General features: G+C 57.9%; 1 protein-coding gene across 1 annotated transcript in view; it reads right to left on the bottom strand.

Annotated features, from left to right (window-relative positions):
* Positions 1-269: 269 nt before the first annotated feature.
* SLC8A2 (solute carrier family 8 member A2) overlaps positions 270-18038 on the bottom strand; it is a 28356-nt gene continuing 10587 nt past the window's right edge. Inside the window, exons 4-10 of the mRNA XM_046683430.1 lie at positions 13804-14226; positions 9056-9159; positions 8891-8908; positions 6811-6935; positions 6407-6506; positions 1964-2242; positions 270-718 (exon numbers count right to left, since the gene is read on the bottom strand). Coding sequence (XP_046539386.1) covers positions 342-718; positions 1964-2242; positions 6407-6506; positions 6811-6935; positions 8891-8908; positions 9056-9159; positions 13804-14226 — 1426 coding nt within the window. The 3' untranslated portion in view covers positions 270-341. The remainder of the gene's footprint in view (positions 719-1963; positions 2243-6406; positions 6507-6810; positions 6936-8890; positions 8909-9055; positions 9160-13803; positions 14227-18038) is intronic.

Below are 18038 nucleotides of genomic sequence, written 5' to 3'. Positions count from 1 at the left end.
CGCAGTGGGGGGTCTTCTAGAGGAATGGGGTCTTAAGGGATGGAGCGAGGCTGAGTGTCTGGGCTGAGATGACATTCTCTAGAGGGTCGCTGGGGGGAGGTCCTCAGGGGAGGGGCCTCGAGCTGGAAATTCCCCCAGGGGTGTAGACAGCAGCGAACAAGGATGGGCTGCCTGGCGAGGCTCCCGAGGGGAAGGGAGGAGGCTGTTCGTGGGGACAGAGGACGGCGGGAGATGGGTTCCCAGGAGGAAGGGAGGCCGCGTCCCAGGAGAGGAGGCTGACTCTGGAGGCCACTGGAGGCGGGCGGGTGGGCAGCAGGTGCAGCGGTCTCCAGGGGGCGGCCCTAGAAGCCCCGGATGTGGCAGTAAGCCTCGAGGCTGGCGAAGAGAATATAGAGGAACCAGAGGCCCAGGAAGAGCGCGGTGGTGGCGAGCTTGGGGCCGCGCGGGCCGCCCAGCTCGCCGCCGATGTGCGGCCGGCGCCGGTAGAGCAGCACGGCGATGCCCACGAAGGCGAAGACGGTGAAGAGCGTGACGGAGAAGGCCAGCGTGCCGGTGCGCACCTCGAAGGGGCGGCCCTGCACCGCCCAGTACACGGCGGCCACCGACCAGGCCACGCCGAGCCCCAGGAACACGTTCACCGCGTTCGAGCCCGTCACGTTGCCGATGGACGCGTCCGCGCACTGGTCCTGCAGCGCCGCCACCTTGCTGGCGAACGTGTCTGCGGGGACAGCGACGCGGCCGTCATGGGGGGCCCCAGAGCAGGGATGCCGCCGGCCTGGCCCGGCGCCTGCTTTCTGTAAGACCCAACGCCACCCCCAGGGTCCAGACCCCCGTGTAGGGCAGGCCCCCTCCACGCCTGGAGCTCTGTGCAGGCGGGGTTCGAGGCCGTGGACCCCACCCAAGAGGCACGGCTGGTCACCCTCCCTGTGCCTACTCTCCCTGGGACCCGCTGCCCTATTTCTGTGGGACTCAATGCCTGCTTTCTCCGGGACATGTCTGCATTCAGTGGGACGCACTACCTATTTTCTAGGGGACTCACGGCCATTTTCTATGGGACATGTGACCTACTTTCCGTGGCACCCATTACCCATATTCTGTGAAATGGGCTGCCTATTTTCTATAGGACTCGCTGCCTGCTTTCTATAGAACTCACTGCCTGCTCTCCATGGGACTCGCTGCCTGCTCTCTCTAGAACCCACTGCCTGCTTTCTGTGGGACTCGCTGCCTGATTTTCTGGGAGTCAATCTCTGCATTCTATGGGGCCTGCTGCCTGCTTTCTATGGCACTCGCTGCCTGCTTTCGATGGCAATCACGATCTGCTTCCCATGAACCCACTGCTTGTTCTTCTAGGCGCCCGTCATCCTGTTGCCACCTGGCTGGACAAAACAGAAGGGCTAAGCCCCAGGCACATGCACACCTTTCCTGTCAATTCCCCCCTGAGTTGCTATCAAGCAAACAACAGCCTGGCTTCTCTGGCCGCCACCCATCCCTGAACATTGTGCTAGTAACTCAAGTCTCTCGTATGGGAGGCAGGCCTCAGAAGGCCCTTCACCAGTGCTCGCTCTCTACAGGACCCGCCGTCGGCCCTCCATCTGGGCCTCCAGCCACCGCCTGACTGGGGGACACACTGATGAGAAAACAAAGGCATCAGCTCCCCACACCCCTGTCTCTTCAATGCCCTGCCACCTGCTTTCTATGGAATCCCTCGTCTGCTTTCTACGTGTCCCACCACTTTAGTTCTATGGGACGTTCCACCCAGTTGCTTTGGGGAGGATTCAATCCACATATTGAATTTATGGGCTCCCCCGCCTAGTTTCTATTTTGCCACTGCCATATTTCTATGGGACCCAGCCTATGGGTTCTGGATGACTCCACCACCTTATTTCGGTAGGACCTTTCTCAGGCTCTATGCCTGGCTTCTCTGAGGCCCCACCCCAACAAGCGGTCTCCTGGGGGGTGTTACCGGGGATGGAGGTGCCCAGGGCCACGAAGACGACGGCATTGACGGAATCCTTGAGGCCAACGGTGCAGCCGAAGTGGGAGGCGAGGTCCCCAATGAGGGCGGTGAGCAGGCCAATGACCAGGATGCAGACGCCGAAGCAGGCCCAGCCGTGGCAGTACTCGGTGGGGGGCACGCAGGCGAACAGCACCTTCCAGAACACCGTCAGGAAGTGCATGACGTAGTCAAAGCAGGACGGCAGCCGCTCCTCCCGGGACCCGTCCTCCTCCTCCTCCTCGTCCCCTGTGGGCACACGACCCAGCTGGGGACACACCCATGCCTCCTTCCTTGCCTACGGAGCCCCCATCTCGTTCACCTTCCAGACTGTGAGTCCCATAAAACTGTTTTCCCAGAATCCCTTGCAGCTAGGAGACTGTAGGGGTCCAGGCAAAAATATTCACTTTCCCAGAATCCCTTGCAGCGAGAGAAGGCCATATGCCCAGCCAAAAATATCCAGCTTCCCAGTTTCCCTTGCGCCTAAGGAAGGCCATATCCGTAGCTAAAAATATTCCTTTTTCCAGAAGCCTTTACAGCTACCCACAGCCATGACCTCAGCTAGAAATATTGCCCTTCTCTGATTTATTGCAGGTAACAGTAGCCACCTGCTCAGCTAAAGACTCACTTTCCCAGAATCCCTTGCAGCTAGAGAGAGCCACACACCCAGCTAACATCAGTCACTTTCCCAGAATCCCTTGCTGCTGGAGAAGGCCACACACTCAGCTAACAGTCACTTTCCCAAAATCCCTTGTGTCTGGAGAAGGCCACACACCCAGCTAACATCAGTCACTTTCCCAGAATCCCTTGTGGCTGGAGAAAGCCACACACCCAGCTAACATCAGTCACTTTCCCAGAATCCCTTGCAGCTGGAGAAGGCCACACACTCAGCTAACAGTCACTTTCCCAGAACCTATTAAGGCTAGCAACACCCATGCCCTCAGATAAAAAAAAAATTACTTTCCCAGAATTCCCTGCAGCTAGGGGCAGTTACATCCTCAGCAAAATACTTGCCTTCCCAGAACCCCTTGCAGCAGCAGCCACGTGACCCAGCCTGGCAATAAGACATAAACAGGGTTTCTGGGAGGCACTGGCTTTGAGGGAGTGAGGGACTGGAGAGTGCCAAGCATTACATCCAGAAGGATGCTGACAAGAAACACGGCAACCCAGGACAGTCACTCAGAGCGAGGCAGGGAACAAAAGCCAGGCCGGCACCAGATCAGGAAGCCAGCGAGCAGAGGACACCCGGTGGCGGTGGAGGCAGACTGACAGATCCGAGGATTCAGGTCTGTATCCCCTTCCCACTTGTCTAGCTTACTGAGCCACTTGCGCTGTTAAAGAAAGAAATGCTTGACTCTGTAAGCGCTTAACTCAGTGGTCTGCGTGGTTTCTTGGTTCTGCATGTTCCATCTCAAAGAATGAGGTTTTCTTGGCCTCATTTGGAAACTAAAAGTGGGAACTCAAATGCAACAAGCATGCTGCCCCTTCCTAATCCCTCTTTCTTCCTGCCTGGAATATGGACTTGAGAGCTGGAGGTGCAGCAGCCATCTAGCAACCATGAGGGCAAAAGCTAAGAATGGGTAAGAAAAATAAAGGAGGAGCCTGGGCATTTAGTGACATTGCTGAGCTGCTGCTAACGTGATCTTGCCTCCTACGGGTTTTGTGGTTTCGTGAGAAAAATAAACTCTAGTGTGCTTAAGCCACTTGTGGTCAAGTTTTCAGTTGTCTGCCGCAGAAGGCATCTCTAACTGACCACACTGAGACACGCGAGGTCAGAGCAGGGAGGACGCCCTCTGGGGAGGGAGGGGGCTGTTATCCCTCCATCTCCAGGGGCTTTTCCCTGCCCTGCTCCAAACCCTGCAGGCTCTGGCCTCTGCTCACTCCTCCAGCCTTTCCCATCTACAGGGAGCTTCATGGTTATGTCTGTGGTCCTGGAGTCACCTCTCTGGTGTCAAACCCTGGATCTCCTGTGTGACCTTGAATCAGTGTCCTAACCTCTCTGAGCCTCCCTATCTGAAGAAATAGGAGTAATAATTGGGCCTGCCTCAAAGAAGGTTGTGATGACTTTACATGACATGAGTCAGGCCACGTAAAGTGCTCTCCATGGTGCCTGGCATGTGTCCTGTGTGACTGCTATTGTTGCGGTCATTGTTGAAGGCCCCTTCTGGGGCCTGCGGGGGATTCAAAGATGCTCCAAAGCAAGTCCAGCCTGCAAAGAGCTGATGGTCAAGGCAGGGAGTAAAAGAAATATGAAGCCCCCCTTAATGAAAGATGGGACGTGATTCAGGGCTGGCCCGGTGGTGTAGTGGTTAAGTTCACACACTCCGCTTCAGTGGCCCAGGGTTCACAGGTCCGGACCTAGCATTGTTCATCAAGCCACGCTGTGACAGCGTCCCACATAAAATAGAGGAAGATGGGCACAGATGTTAGCTCAGGGCCAATCTTCCTCAGCAAAAAAAAAAAAAAAAAAAAAAGAGGGATGTGATTCATCCCCTAAGGGAGCGAGCATCACCCTTCTTGTGCTCACATAAAGAATCAAGTGGCATTTGTTGAACAAAATGTAAAATGCTCAGGCCCCGACCCTGATACTGGGGCACATGAATTCAATGAGTTCACGCAGGAAACGGACTTCGAGGCTGCTGGACCCTCCACGCATCCTCATCCCCATGATGGTGGATCCTGTTACTGTTCCCACTGCCATTATGGCTTCCTTCCTCCACCTCCTCCGGTCCCATCACTGGCTTTCAACAGCCCCACGGCTGCCATCCGTTGGCCCCGTGACCCTCTAACGCCCCCGGGGTTGGTTTCACGCACCCTCTGATCTCCGCCAGGCCCCTCAAGGAACCGCTGTGGCTCCCACTGCTCTTGGAATGAAGCTCAGACTCCCCGCTCGCCTCCTCCAAGACCCCGCGCGGCCCGGCTCTGGCCACTTCCGACAGCCTCGGCTCACACCCCCCGCCTGCGCTCGCCCTCTCCCTCCCACGAGCCCGCTCTGGCTCCCGGAGCTTCCCCACTCAGAATCCTCCACGGCGCCGCAGCGCCCCCACAATGACACCCACGCTCCAAAATGGCGTAGTCTGGACCCTGCTCACCTCCGGGCTCATCCCCTGCCTCCTCTTCACGCCTTCTCCAAACACGCCACAATCGCGCACACTTCCAGACCGTTCTTGGTTTCCCTGGAACGCCTCCCCGTCTTCTCCCTCCTCCTGGCTAACTCCTATTTCCACCTGAAGACTCAGCTCAGAAGCCCCCTCCTCCAGGAAGCCCTCTCTGACCTTCAAGCTGGTCCAGATACCCCATCGGGGCTCCCAAGCTCCCTGGGGTCCCTCTTCCCGGCCCTGCCCACGGTGGGTGGTCACTCTCTCGTGACAGATCTGTTTCCCTCCCTGGGATGTAAGCTCTGAGAGGACGGGGCCTGAGCCGTCACGGTCATCTCCTTGTCCCCAGCAACATCCTGCACAGAGCCGGGGACAGAGCATCCAGCAGAAACAGGGGTCGAAAGACTGCAGCTTCAGAGCGAGACACCACAGCGTTTCTATTAGTCTGTCAATCTGGTGTCTCTAGATTGCGACTCGGTGTTTTTCCATCCCCGAAGCCTGCTTTCTTTGGATCCCACCGACCGGTTTCTTTCCAACCACAACTCCTCGTGTGTTGTCAGTTCCCACCGGCCAGGCCTCCCTGAGGGCAACCTGATGTTACATAAGGGACAGAAGCCCTGAGTTCCTGGATGAACCGTGGGACTTCAGGCCAGTCCCTGCTCTGTCTCTGGGCCTCAGTTTCCCCAATCTGTATCCCAAAGGGCCAAGATTGTCTGTGAATCCAAGTGTCATAATGTCTACGGCCACAGGGGGGCAGTGTGGGCCCATCTGCGGCCTAAGGAGGGTGGGAACCACACAGGTGGGAGAGGCAGGCCCGGTGGTGGCGGCCTCCATGGCAACCGAGGAGCCCAGGCTCTGTCTGGGGAGGCCCCGCCTCTAACCTGTTCCCACCCTCCAACCACCTGCGCCAGGCCCCCTCCTCCCCGCAGCTCCCCGATGGCCTTCGTGCCTCCGTGTCCACCCGCCTCTCTCCCCGGCCCTCCGAGGTTGACTGACTTCCTTCTCTACATCTCTGGTGCTCCCTCCGCATCTCTGTTCTCCGTGATTCCCTGTGCGCCTCTCTCGGTGTGCCTGTCCCTCCTGTTTGCATCTCTTCCCTGGCTTTTCCTTGTCTTTCTGTAGCTCGCTGTTTGTCTTTTTTCTCTGTGTCTGTCTCTCCACCTTTCCTGTCCTCTTTCTCTCCTCTGTGGTGCTTTGTCCTTCTCTCCCCATCCCTGTTTCTGTCTCTCTGTGTCTCTCTCTGCCTCCCTCTCTCTCTCTCTCTCTCTCTGTCTCTCCATCCCTCTCTCTTCCTCTCTCCTCCCTCCCCACTTACCTGCGCTCACCGTAATTGCCTCTAAAAACTGCTCCCTCCACGAGTGGGTCCCAATCACCAAGGCCAGGTTGGTTTTCTTGATGAGTTTGTCCACTGTGTTCTGGGGACGAGAGAGGCGGGCAGAGATCACCGGCCACGATCACCCCAGGCAGCTCCACGGGCGAAGCTGGGGTTGGGGGCTCACACCCCGTGCTCAGGGGTCACCCTTCCACACCCCCGTTCCAACAGCAAGCAGGTAAAAGGGGGGGAGGGGTGCTGTCCATGGTGCTAATGGAGGGACCTGGAGGACGGCCTCGGACCCTGGGTCCCCCCTCTCTGTGACTCTCACCATTGACCCCTCTTGGACCCTCCCCACGGAAACGACTCAGGCAGGACTCCAGGAAGGGGAGGCCCCGGAAAATCACCTTGAAGTCATACGACTCCTCGATGATGACCTCCAGCCGGCAGTTTTCCCCGAGAACCGGCTTGCCCATTTCCGCTATCCTCCGCGCCTCCTCCTCCTCGGCCGACAGCTTCCTGTCCCCGTCCCCTGGAGCAGGAGGGACGGGAGTCAGACTCCAGGGAGGCCTCCCTCTCCCCACCCTCTTAACCGGGCCTGCGCTCCTTTACTGCCTGCTCCCACAGATGAAGTAAACCCTTGGCTGCCCGCCTCTGCCCTCCCCGCCTGCCCCAGCCTGCTGTCTGACCACCAGCTTCCCCCACCTGAGACCCAGCTCCCGTGGCTGGCCCGTGAGGTTCAGTGGGTGGGCTCTGGGGTTCATCTGGTGGGGGCTGTGTGACCTTGGGCCATGCCTTAGCCTCTCTGTGCCCCAGTGCTCATAATGTAAAAAGGGCACAATCACAGTACCTACCTCAGAGGGTGGTTGTGAGGGTGAAAGGAGTTAATGCATGGGAGGTGCTTAGAACAGTGCCTGGCACATGATACATAGATAGTCAAAAATGTTACTTTCTTTCTTATTTATTTCCTTACTCTTTATTATTATTATTTATTTCTTTATTATCACCAACAGCGTCCTCATCAGCATCACCACCCTGGTGGAGGAGGCCTGGGCTATCAGATCGAAGCTCTGAAAGCATCCTAGGGTGTGTCTGAGGTGGTGAGGAAAGAGGGGAGTCCCGGTTTGGGTACGAATCTTGGACCCAGACCCCTACAGCCGGCCTTGAGCTCATTGTCTCCCCGGAGTATGCTGACCCTTTACTCCGAGCCCAGCACCAACGGAACTCTGGGTCTCAACACTGAGTGTGATTCTAACCATCACCCCAAATGTAATTCTGTCACCAACCCTGGCTCTGACTCCACTCCACCCCTAGGCCTAAACCCCATTCCCAACGCTCACTCTGCCTTGAACCTGACCATCAATAACCCCAACCAAATCCCACATTGGAACGCCAGTCCCAAGCCGGACCCCAAACCTCAGTACCAACCCCCGACTCTGACACCATCACTGACAACGAACTTGACCTTGGGGCAGAGACTGTGATGTGTGGTCCCCTTTCCCTCCTGGGCAAACAGCTGGACTACATTTCCCAGACTTCCTTGCAGTTGGGTGTGATCATGTGACAGTAATGGCCAATAGAACGCGGGCACGCATGATGGACAGCGCTCCCAGGCTTGGCCCACGGATCCTGGGATCCTCCGTATTCTCTCTTCTCCTGTTTGCCAGCTGGATGCAGAGGGTCCAGGGAGAATACCAAAGCTCCACGGGATGATGGAGCCACAAGATGGAATGACCATATGGCAGAAGAGAGCCACCCACCAGCCAGGAACCCTTTCACCAAACTTTGCCCGAGCAAGAAATAACTTTTATTGCATTAAGCTACTGGGATTGGTTACAGCAGCTTCCACTGCTTACCCTGACTAACACGATCTTTAGTCTGACCCGAACCCTAACCCCAAACCCCAATTCTGATCTCAACTCCGAAACTCCTCTTTCACTCTCTCCAAGCCGCTGACCTCAGCCGCAACTCCCACCCCAGTCTCTGCTCCGGGCCCCAATTCCAACCACAAGCCCCTCAAACTCCTCTCGGACTCCAACCTCAGCTTTGACCCAAATCTGACCCCAATTCTAACGTGATCCCATTGGGAACCCAGCAACACCCTCCATCTTAACTAGCTCTCCCCTTGACCCACTCCTAGGCCAGCTCCCAAATCCCAGCGCCACCCTGGTCCTGAGCAGCCCCAAACCTGACTCCCTCTGACCCCACCCCAAACCCAAAGTGGATTCTTTGACTTCCTTTTCCCGCAACCTCAACTACAAACAAGACAGAAGCTTGGTCTCCAAGCCTTGAACCGTGAGCCCAACTCACACTGGCTCCGCCAACTCTAAGGCCAGCCCCCAGCCCTGAATCTCCCCTTATCTCACCCCCAGCCTGCCTCTAACCCGACCTGGAAGGGTAGCTTGAGGCTCCGACCTTCCCCCAAGACCCCCTCCAACCCCCCCCCCCCCCCCCCCCGAGTCAAAGGCCGCAGGTCACTCTACTCACCCTGATTGAGCAGCAGAGCTGGGGAGAGACAGACAAGGAGAAAGTGAGATCCCTGCCCTGGGAAGCCCCAATCCATGAGCTTGAAGGAGCACCCACAACGGAGCCCCCAGGGGTGCCCCCACCCCGGGACCCTCCCCTCTCCACAGCCCGCCCCCCAGCCCTCACCTGAAATCCCTCGCTTCAGCCACTGCGGCTGGCCCAGCTCGATGAAGAAGTTATCCTTCTTCTCATATTCCTCATCATCAACTATCTTCACCTGCAGAGTTTTCCTGGGGAAGCGGGAGGCAGGACGCCCGGATAACTCGCCCATGAGCCCCCCAGTGTCTTGAGCGCCCACGCCACCCCAGGCTCGGCGATCGCATTAAACCCTCACAACCCCCCTGGGAGGAAGGCCCTCTTCTTGTTTCCATTGGACAGAAACGAGCCCCGAAGCACCTGAGGAAGCTGAGGTTTATTCAACAGCCATCAGAGGGATCCCGACAAAATCTAAGTTAGATCGGGTCCCTCCGCTGCTCAAAACATTCCCATGGCTCCCATCTCACCCAGAATAAAAGCCAAAGTCCTTAGAATGGCCAGCAAGGCCCCAGGCCATCTGGCCCTTATTCCCTTTCTGGCCTCCCACCTCCATCCTCTTTGCTCACTCCCTCCAGCTACATTGGCCTCCTAGCTGCTCCTTGAACATACCAGGCCTGCTGGTGCCTCAGGGCCTTTGCACTGGCTGCTACTTCCACCTAGAACACTCTTCCCCTAGGCTCATTCTCTCTGTTCCTCCAGTTCTCTGTTCAAACTTCACCTTCTTAATGAAGCCCACTCCCACCACCTAATTTAATACTGAAATCCATCCTTGCCCCCCCGCCCCAGCCCCTCTGGCTCCCTCACCCTGCTCTGCGTCTTCTTGGTTCCACGTCACCTTCGAACACACCATCTAATGTGTTTATTTTTGTTTATTTCCCTCCTTCCATTAAAATGTCAGTTCCACCAGGTCAGTGTCTTTGTCCATTTATGTTCTTTGCCTAGAACAGTGCCTGACATACAGTACGTCCTCCACAAACAGGAGACCCTCGGCTTCCTGCCCTCCGTCTCTACCACACTCGGAAGGTTAGCCGAGTACTCACTGATCTTCTCAGAGTCCCTGCTGCCATGGTAACCAGGGGGTGGCAGGGGAGGAACAGCCATAAGTTATCCGTCCCCCTCAGACACACGACCCACCCCCGTCCATCACAAAGACCCACAACCCCAGAAAGCCCACGGCTCTGCCCCTAGCAGCTCTTTCCGCTGCAGGAACCACAAAGCCTGGCCCCAGAACCCAGAAACACAAACACCCAGCCCACACAGTCACCCAGCAGAGGAAGCACAGCCAATCACACCGCCCACGCCCACACGCCATCACACCCCGCAGCCATTCCCTATGCAGTGGCAAAGTCGCACGGACCAGATGCCCGTTCGCACGACACCCCCACCACAGCCTGCAGCCTGGGCGCCGTCGCCAACCTGCAGACCCCCTCTGGGGTACCGGGCAGCCCTCCTTCCTTCCTTCCACCTCGCTCTTTATGCCTCCTGGTGTCTGTTTACTCCCTTCCCTGTGTCTCTGTCTGCATCTCTGTCTCTCTGCCCATCTCTCAGCCTCTCTGCGTCTCTCTCTCCATCTCTCTGACTCTCTCTGTCTCTGACCCTCTCTCCTCACCTCTCTGCCTTTCTTCGTCTGTGTTCATCTCTCCCCCTCCAGGTTCCTCAGTGTCCAGAGAATGGAATAACCAAAGTGAACACAATCCATGCAAAAGGGTCACTCAACGGACCCATCTCACTCACAGACGCCCAGGACACAGCAACACTCGTGCAAAGACAGACGCACACAAGACGGTCGTGTGGGGACACACGCCCACCCTCCACCCTCGCCCCCTCCCAGTGTCTGGATATTTTAAATTTTCGGGGGGTGGGGGGAGAAATGAGCTCCCCCTCCCCCCCAAAAAAGCGGGCGGGGAGCTGTCCGCGGTGCTGAAACGCCGCAGTTACGCGCAAGGCGCGGGGTCTCCTGAGACGCGCAGCTCACACACCGTGACACACGCGGACGGCCGCGGGCACGGCGACACGCTGGCGGGGTGACACACACACCCCTCCGGCGCTCCCTCTCTCGCAGACACGCCGTGATCCACTGTCACGCAGTGACGGACACGCAGGGACACGCGAGCCCTCGGGGGACCCCGAAGGAGGAGAAACTCAACCGGCAGGGGGACAGCAAGAGGGACTCGAGCTAGATCAGAGCAGAACTTGCCGAGAGCAAAGGAAGTAGCCTGCCTCCCCAGCCTGACATCCCGTCACCGTCACGCCTGCTCTCCTGTTTTCTGGAAGCTCCACTCTCCTGCCCCTGGTGACCTTTGATCTCTGACCCAGTGTCTTTCTCATCCTGTCTCCCGCCGTCTCTCGCTGACCCAAACTCTCCTCTCCCTGTCGCATCAGCTCTCCTTCCCTGAGTCCCACTGAGTCTCTCTCAGTGAGAAGAATGTCTCTCACCTCCCCGCCATCTCTCTCCCTTTCGGTCCTCCTCCATCTCAGTCTGTCTCTCCCTCCTCGGGTGCATCTCTGTCACTCAGTTTCCTTCTCCCTTTGTGTCTCTCTCTAAGTTCCTGTCTCTCTCTTGCGTTGTCTCTCCGCCACCCCATCTCTGGGCGTCTCTCCTCCGTCTCTGTGTTGATCCTGCCCGGGGCTGCTTCCAAGCACCTCTAATTAGCGCCTGCCCATCAGAGGAAGGATGTGTTTCCCTAATCGCTAATTAGCCTCCTGTTCTCTGTCTCCTGAAGCCACAGCTGGAAGCCTGGGCGGGGGCGGGGGACAGAGGGTGTCCCAGCCTGGGGAAGCCGTGTGGGGGAGGAGAGGGCCTGTGGGGTCGCAGCAGCAGCAGCAGGAGGGAAGCGGGTTAGACTCCAGGAAGGACCGGAACAAGCAGAAAGACAACTCTCTCCATTCTCTCAGCCTCTTGGGTGTGAGAGATGGGGCCTGGGATGGTGCCCTCAGCCCCCAACCCGAGTTCTCAACCCCCAGGCAAAGTGAGAGAGAGAGAGAGAGATGGAAAGGTATGACTGAAATAAAAGCCGAGTCAGAGAGCTGGATACTGGAGACAGAGATCTACAGATTAACAGAGATGCAGAGATGCGAGACAGGGAGCGCCGTGAGAAGCCGAGCGTAGCTGGAGGAGGAGGGGGAAGAGGAGCGCGGCGGGGGCTCCGCTCGGTGGGAGGAGCGTGGGCGGCAGGAGGAGGGAGACAGACGGGCGCGCGGGGGCGGCAGGGAGCGGGCAGAGCGGGGAGGCGCCGTCTGCATCCCAGGCAGGCGGTGGGGGAAGTGAGGCTGCAGGCACACATGGGGGGACTGGACATCTGTGGAAGGGGGTGGCCGGTGTCTGGGCCTGTGAACAGCCCTGACTCTGTTTCTGCGTGCGCGTCTGCGACTCTGTGTGTCCGTATGTGCCAGAGTGTGTGCTGCTTGTGTCTGTGTGCCTACAGACGCATCCACTTCCCCAGACCCCACCCCATCCTCCCAAATCCCAGCCCGCCAGCTTCCCCAGGCCCCGCCCCCACCGTCCCAGTTCCCCATATTCCTACTCAGTCTTTTCTCAAAGCCTCGCCCACCTCCCCCTTAGGTCTCCTGCTCTCTCCCCAGGTTCTTCGTTCTGCCCACAGGCTCCACCCTTCCATCGGCCCCTGCCCCATCTCCTTAGGCCCCGCCCATCTCCTTAGGCCCCGCCCATCTCCCTAGGCCCCGCCCCTTTCCCCTACCCCAGTCTATTTCCCTGCGTCTCTGCACAGACCCCACCCATCGCCTTAGGCCCTGCACCGGCTCCGTTCTGCAGACTCACCCTCCATTTCCACAGCCACCGTCTCACCTCCACAGGACCCTCCCCTCATCCCCACCAGAGCCCCCTCCTCAGGCCACACTCCCTCCCCACCAGCTAACAATGAAGTCCTCCACACTCTCTCCAGGCCCCTCTCCTATCTCCTCTCCCCTCTCTCCTCACCTGGCCCTTCCTCCTCCGCTCTCACCCTCTTCTCCCCAAACTGGCCGCCTCGTTCTCCCAGACCCGCTCACGTCTCATCCCATCACTTGGCCCCGCCCCGTCACTCCCGTCTCCTCCCTCCTCTGCCCTGCCCCGCCTTTCCAGACCTCTCCATTTCATGAGGTTTGGCCCTACCCAGGCACTGACCATTATAGAGCAGACCCCACCCATTCCCAAGGCCCTGCCCCTTTGCAAGACCCACCCACTCTCCAGCCACGCCTACCACCCGGGTTCCGCCCCTCCAAACGACCCACCCAGTCCCTAGCCACGCCCACCAGCCCCCGCCCCTTCAAAAGACCCACCCACTCTCAAGCCACGCCCACCATCCAGGCCCCGCCCCCTTAGAGCTACCTACCCACTCTCCAGCCACGCCCACCAGGCTCCACCCCTTCAGACAACCTACCCACTCTTCAGCCATGCCTGTCACCCAGGCCCCGCCCCTTCAGAAGACCCACCTACTCCCCAGCCAACCAGGCCCCGCCCCTTCAAACAACCCACCCACGCCCACCCAGCTCCTGCCTCTTTTGTCGGCCTGCCCCTTCGAATGACCCACCCACTCCCCAGCCTCGCCCACCAGGCCACGCCCCTCCGAACATCCCACCCACTCCCCAGCCACGCCCACCAGGCCCCGCCCCTTCGAGTGACCCACCCACTCCCCAGCCTCGCCCACCAGGCCACGCCCCTCCGAACATCCCACCCACTCCCCAGCCACGCCCACCAGGCCCCGCCCCTTTGGACGACCCACCCACTCCCCAGCCGCGCCCACCCAGGCCCCGCCCCTTTCGCCGGCCCCGCCCCAGCCACGCCCACAGGCCCCGCCCCTCTCGGCGGCCCCGCCCCTTCCCGCGGCCGGCGCGCTCACATGGTCTCGTCGTCGCCGAACTCGAGCTCGCCGCACGCGTCCTCGTAGTGCACGCCGCCGCCGCGCGCCGTGCCGTCCACCGTGCGGTAGGGCAGACGCACGGTGCCGCGCGCCCCCGAGCTGCGCACGACGCGCACGTCCACGGTGCCCATGCACTCGCTCACGTGCAGCAGGCGGTCCTGGAAGGAGAAGATGCCCGCGTGGTCGTCGTCCAGGATGGTGACCGTGGCCAGCAGCGGCGCCACCAGCCGCCCCTTGGGCCGCCCGCCGCCGTCGGGCTCGAACATGCCCTGCGCGTCGCCCACGCGCAGGTTCAGCAGCCGCACGAAGAAGTGCTCGTCCTCCTCGAAGATGTCGTCGTCGATGATGCCGATGCGCAGCTCCTTCTGCGTCTCGCCCGGCTTGAACACCAGCGTGCCCTCGCTGCGGCGGAGGAGGGGGGAAGACAGGGGTGAAGCTCGGTCCGCGGCTCTGGCGGTGCGGGGAGTCGGGGCGGGCTTCCCGGAGGAGGGGGCGGCGCCCCCGGAGAACTCACAAGTGTGAGGTCGGACAGGCATGAAACAAATAATCCTGAGGGTGAATCAGGGTGGGCTTCCCGAGGGGAGGGGATTCAGAAAGGGAACAAGGCAGAGTTGGTGCCTCCCCCTATGGAACCCATCAGGGTTAGGAGGGCCTGCATTAAATAGATGATGATGGAGATGCCATCAGGGCAGGCTTCCCGGGGATAGGCTTTCCTGGGCTGGAGTGCTCCAGGCAGAGGGAACAGCCAGTGCAAAGGCCCTGAGGCACGGGCGGGCCTGGAGCTTTTGAGGACCAGCGGGGAGGCCAGTGTGGCTGCAGCGGAGGGAGCCACGGGGAGAGGGTGGGAGATCATGTCCCAGACGGAACAGGGGCAGATGTCATAGGGCCTGGGTGGGCCACGGTGAGGACCTTGGCGTTTACTCGGAGTGAGATGGGAGCCGTGGGAACAGAGGACTGGGCTCCAGATGCCCAAGAGAAGCCCAGCCCTGTGGGAGGTGCAGTGGGAATCCCAAGATTCTGGAAAGGTGTAGAAGCAGAGGACAAGACCTGGAGTGGAGGGGTAAGGGGCTTCCCGTGGCTGCAGCCCTCAGCTTGGGGAACGCGGTCCATGGTGGCCAGGGACCCCCAGAGGGTGGGCGGGCCTGCTCTAAGCCCGGCTCCCTCATCTGTAAAATGGAGCTAGTGAGGGTGTCTAGCTCCTGGCGGTGGCATAAGGATTGAGTGAATCCCGAAGAAGCGCTCAACAAACTTAGCTAGTGAGATTTGCATATTAACGTTAGAATCTTAGAATCCTCAAGTTATGGGATGTTTGCAACGGCAACTGAAGGGAAAGTAGGACGAGAGATCCTAGCACCATCTTTGCCCAACTGTTAACGGATGTCACCAGTAAAGGGCCAAGCGGGTGGCAGGTGCCTCCTGGAATGATGCACCGAGGAGGACACAGCATCCTTTCCGCGGATCCCTGCCCCCGTGCATCGCCTGCAGCTGCTCATGACGATGCGTCAGACAGACCAGAGGGAGGGACGTTCTAGGAACGGGCCCGTCATCTTCGGGAGGGTCGGGCTCATGAGAGTCGTGGGAAGCCTGAGGGATGGCTCAGACCGAAGGAGACTCAGGAGGGATGACGAGCAGACACAGCGTGTGGCTCCGGAGAGACCGGAAGAGAGGACGGGAGTGGAAACTCAACCCTAAGGGATGTTACGGGGACAATGGGGGCAGCCAGGCCAGAGCGGTAGACCGGGTGATGATGTGGATTCAGGGTTAAGTTCCCCGAGTGTGGTCATCGGACTCCGACTGTGTAGGAGAATGTCATTAGTCCTAGCAGACGCACCCTCGAATGTCTGTGGGTGGGGGGTCATGCTGTCTGCACCTCACTCTCATATGGTACTCCAATTATTAATATTATTTTTTTTGAAGAAGAAGATTAGCCCTGAGCTAACATCTGCTGCCAATCCTCCTCTTTTTGCTGAGGAAGACTGGCCCTGAGCTAACATCCATGCCCATCTTCCTCCACTTTATATGTGGAACACCTACCACTGCATGGCGTGCTAAGCGGTGCCATGTCCGCACTCGGGATCCGAACCAGCGAACCCCAGGCCGCCAAAGCGGAATGTGCATACTAAACCGCTGCGCCACCCGACTGGCCCTATTAATATTCTTATATATTAAAATGAGGAGGATGCAAATGGAACAAAGTACGAACAATTGGTGAATCTGGGTGAAGCTTAGGTGAGGGCTCGTCAGACTTCTTGCAGCCCTTCTGTCCGTGTGAAATTTTTCAAAATAAAAAGTTTGGGAGAAAAAGAACATGGGGATTGCAGAAACCAGGCATCAGAATCACAGAAGGCTAGACCCACAGGATTCATATTCCCACACTGGATACACAGAATCTGAGAAGATGAAATTCGGAGGACCATCCAGTCAGAAACTGGATTGGAATACCAAAATGTGGGAATCCTGGAATTTTAGGACTTTAGATGCTTAGCATGTTAGGATCATAGAAGCTTAAGTCTGAGAATCTCGGAAGAGCTATGCTGTTTAGGGGCTTCAGAGATCATGTTTAATCTGGAGAAACTGAGGCTCACATGGCCACCCTAGCCCATGTCATACCTTTGGGCAAATTAGAAAAAGGCTTCTCTCCTTCAAGAAACATTATTTCCATGAGTCAGAAAATTGTCATAATGGACATACAAATCTACATTGGCCACTATGTGAAAAGAGCTTCCTTAGAGATAGTGCTCTTGGGCAGTGCACAACCTCAACAACTGTACATGGCAGCCCTGCCTGCCTAGACTGAGGCAAGAACTTGCCCAAGGAACACAGTCCAGGGCTAAGCTCGGACTTGAACCCAGGTGTTCTCCCTCCCAGTCCTGGAGTTCAGCTGCCTTGATAAGCGATCATGAATGTGAATGCCGACTGGGATGGAAGAGCAGGGATGGGCAGGAAGGTGTCAATGCTTCCTAGCTCTTTGGTTCCACCACCAAGCAGCACGTACTTACTCCTTCTCTTCAAGATCTGTGAAACAGAGAACTCGGCCCCCAGCAAGAGAAGGGCCAAGGATGAGGGACTGGCTGCTGCCCGATGGCAGAACCAAAGATCTGTGAACGGTTCAGCCTCAGCTTTACTCCAGGGAGAGGATGAAACGGAGGTGCGGCCGGCAGTTTAGCAGGGGAAGCTCTGCAAAGTCCCGCCAGCAACACTCTCTCTCCCGGGCTCGGCTTGATGTTGTCTCCTCAGTTCTTCCCACTCCCTGACATTTTTGCCTGTTCGCTGTCTGCTTCCTAATGGTCTTTCCCAGGAGGGTGTCAGCCACACTCGGGCGAGGATTTATGTGTTTTGTTCACTGCCGGTCTCCGCTGCCCTGATCTGCTTCTGGCGCATAGTGGACACGTGATCAATGGGATTAGGATGGAAACTACAGGAGACTCTGCACGTCACTTAACAAAATAGAGTGTGGGGCACTGATTCTTGAAAGAGTGTGGCACGGACAGAGGGACTACAAATAAGGAATCTCGCGGGCCGCATGAGGACAGAGGAGCTGTCTGACTTGTTTATTTTCTTATGTTGAGCTCCTAAAAAAAAAAGCATTCTGGCTTTCTGATGGAACCAAAGACCTGGGGACAATGGGCCGGCCTGGTGGCGCAGCGGTTAAATTCGCACTTTCCGCTTCTCGGCGGCCCGGGGTTCACCGGTTCGGATCCCGGGTGCGGACATGGCACCGCTCGTCAAGCCATGCTGTGGTAGGCGTCCCACAGATAAAGTAGAGGAGGATGGGCACGGATGTTAGCTCAGGGCCAGTCTTCCTCAGCAAAAAGAGGATTGGCAGCCGTTAGGTCAGGGCTAATCTTCCTCAAAAATAAATAAATAAATTAAATTAAATAAAGACCTGGGGACAACGTGGCCACCGTCTCTGTCTTCTTACCCTACTTAATTTTCCCACCTCGTGCTTAGCATCCCCTGACGGTTTTACATCTTTAATAGTTCATGACCTTATTGCAACTTGAGGGTAGGGATCTCAGCTGTCTTATTCACTGCAGTATGCCCCTGGCATATAATAGGTGTTCAATAAACATGCTTCCTTTAGTGATGCTGTGGCAGGGGAGGGTCCTTGTTCTCCCAAGTAACAATACACATCATGCAGCTGGAATCCGTCCAGTGCAAGAACCAACAGGTAGATAATGCACGTGGGAGGGACGGCTGCGGGCCGTGGACCT

Source organism: Equus quagga, chromosome 13 (assembly GCF_021613505.1).
Source record: "Equus quagga isolate Etosha38 chromosome 13, UCLA_HA_Equagga_1.0, whole genome shotgun sequence".
Taxonomy (NCBI): Eukaryota; Metazoa; Chordata; class Mammalia; order Perissodactyla; family Equidae; genus Equus; species Equus quagga.
The sequence above is the reverse complement of the archived record's forward strand: the minus strand, read 5'-3'. Positions and strand labels throughout refer to the sequence as shown.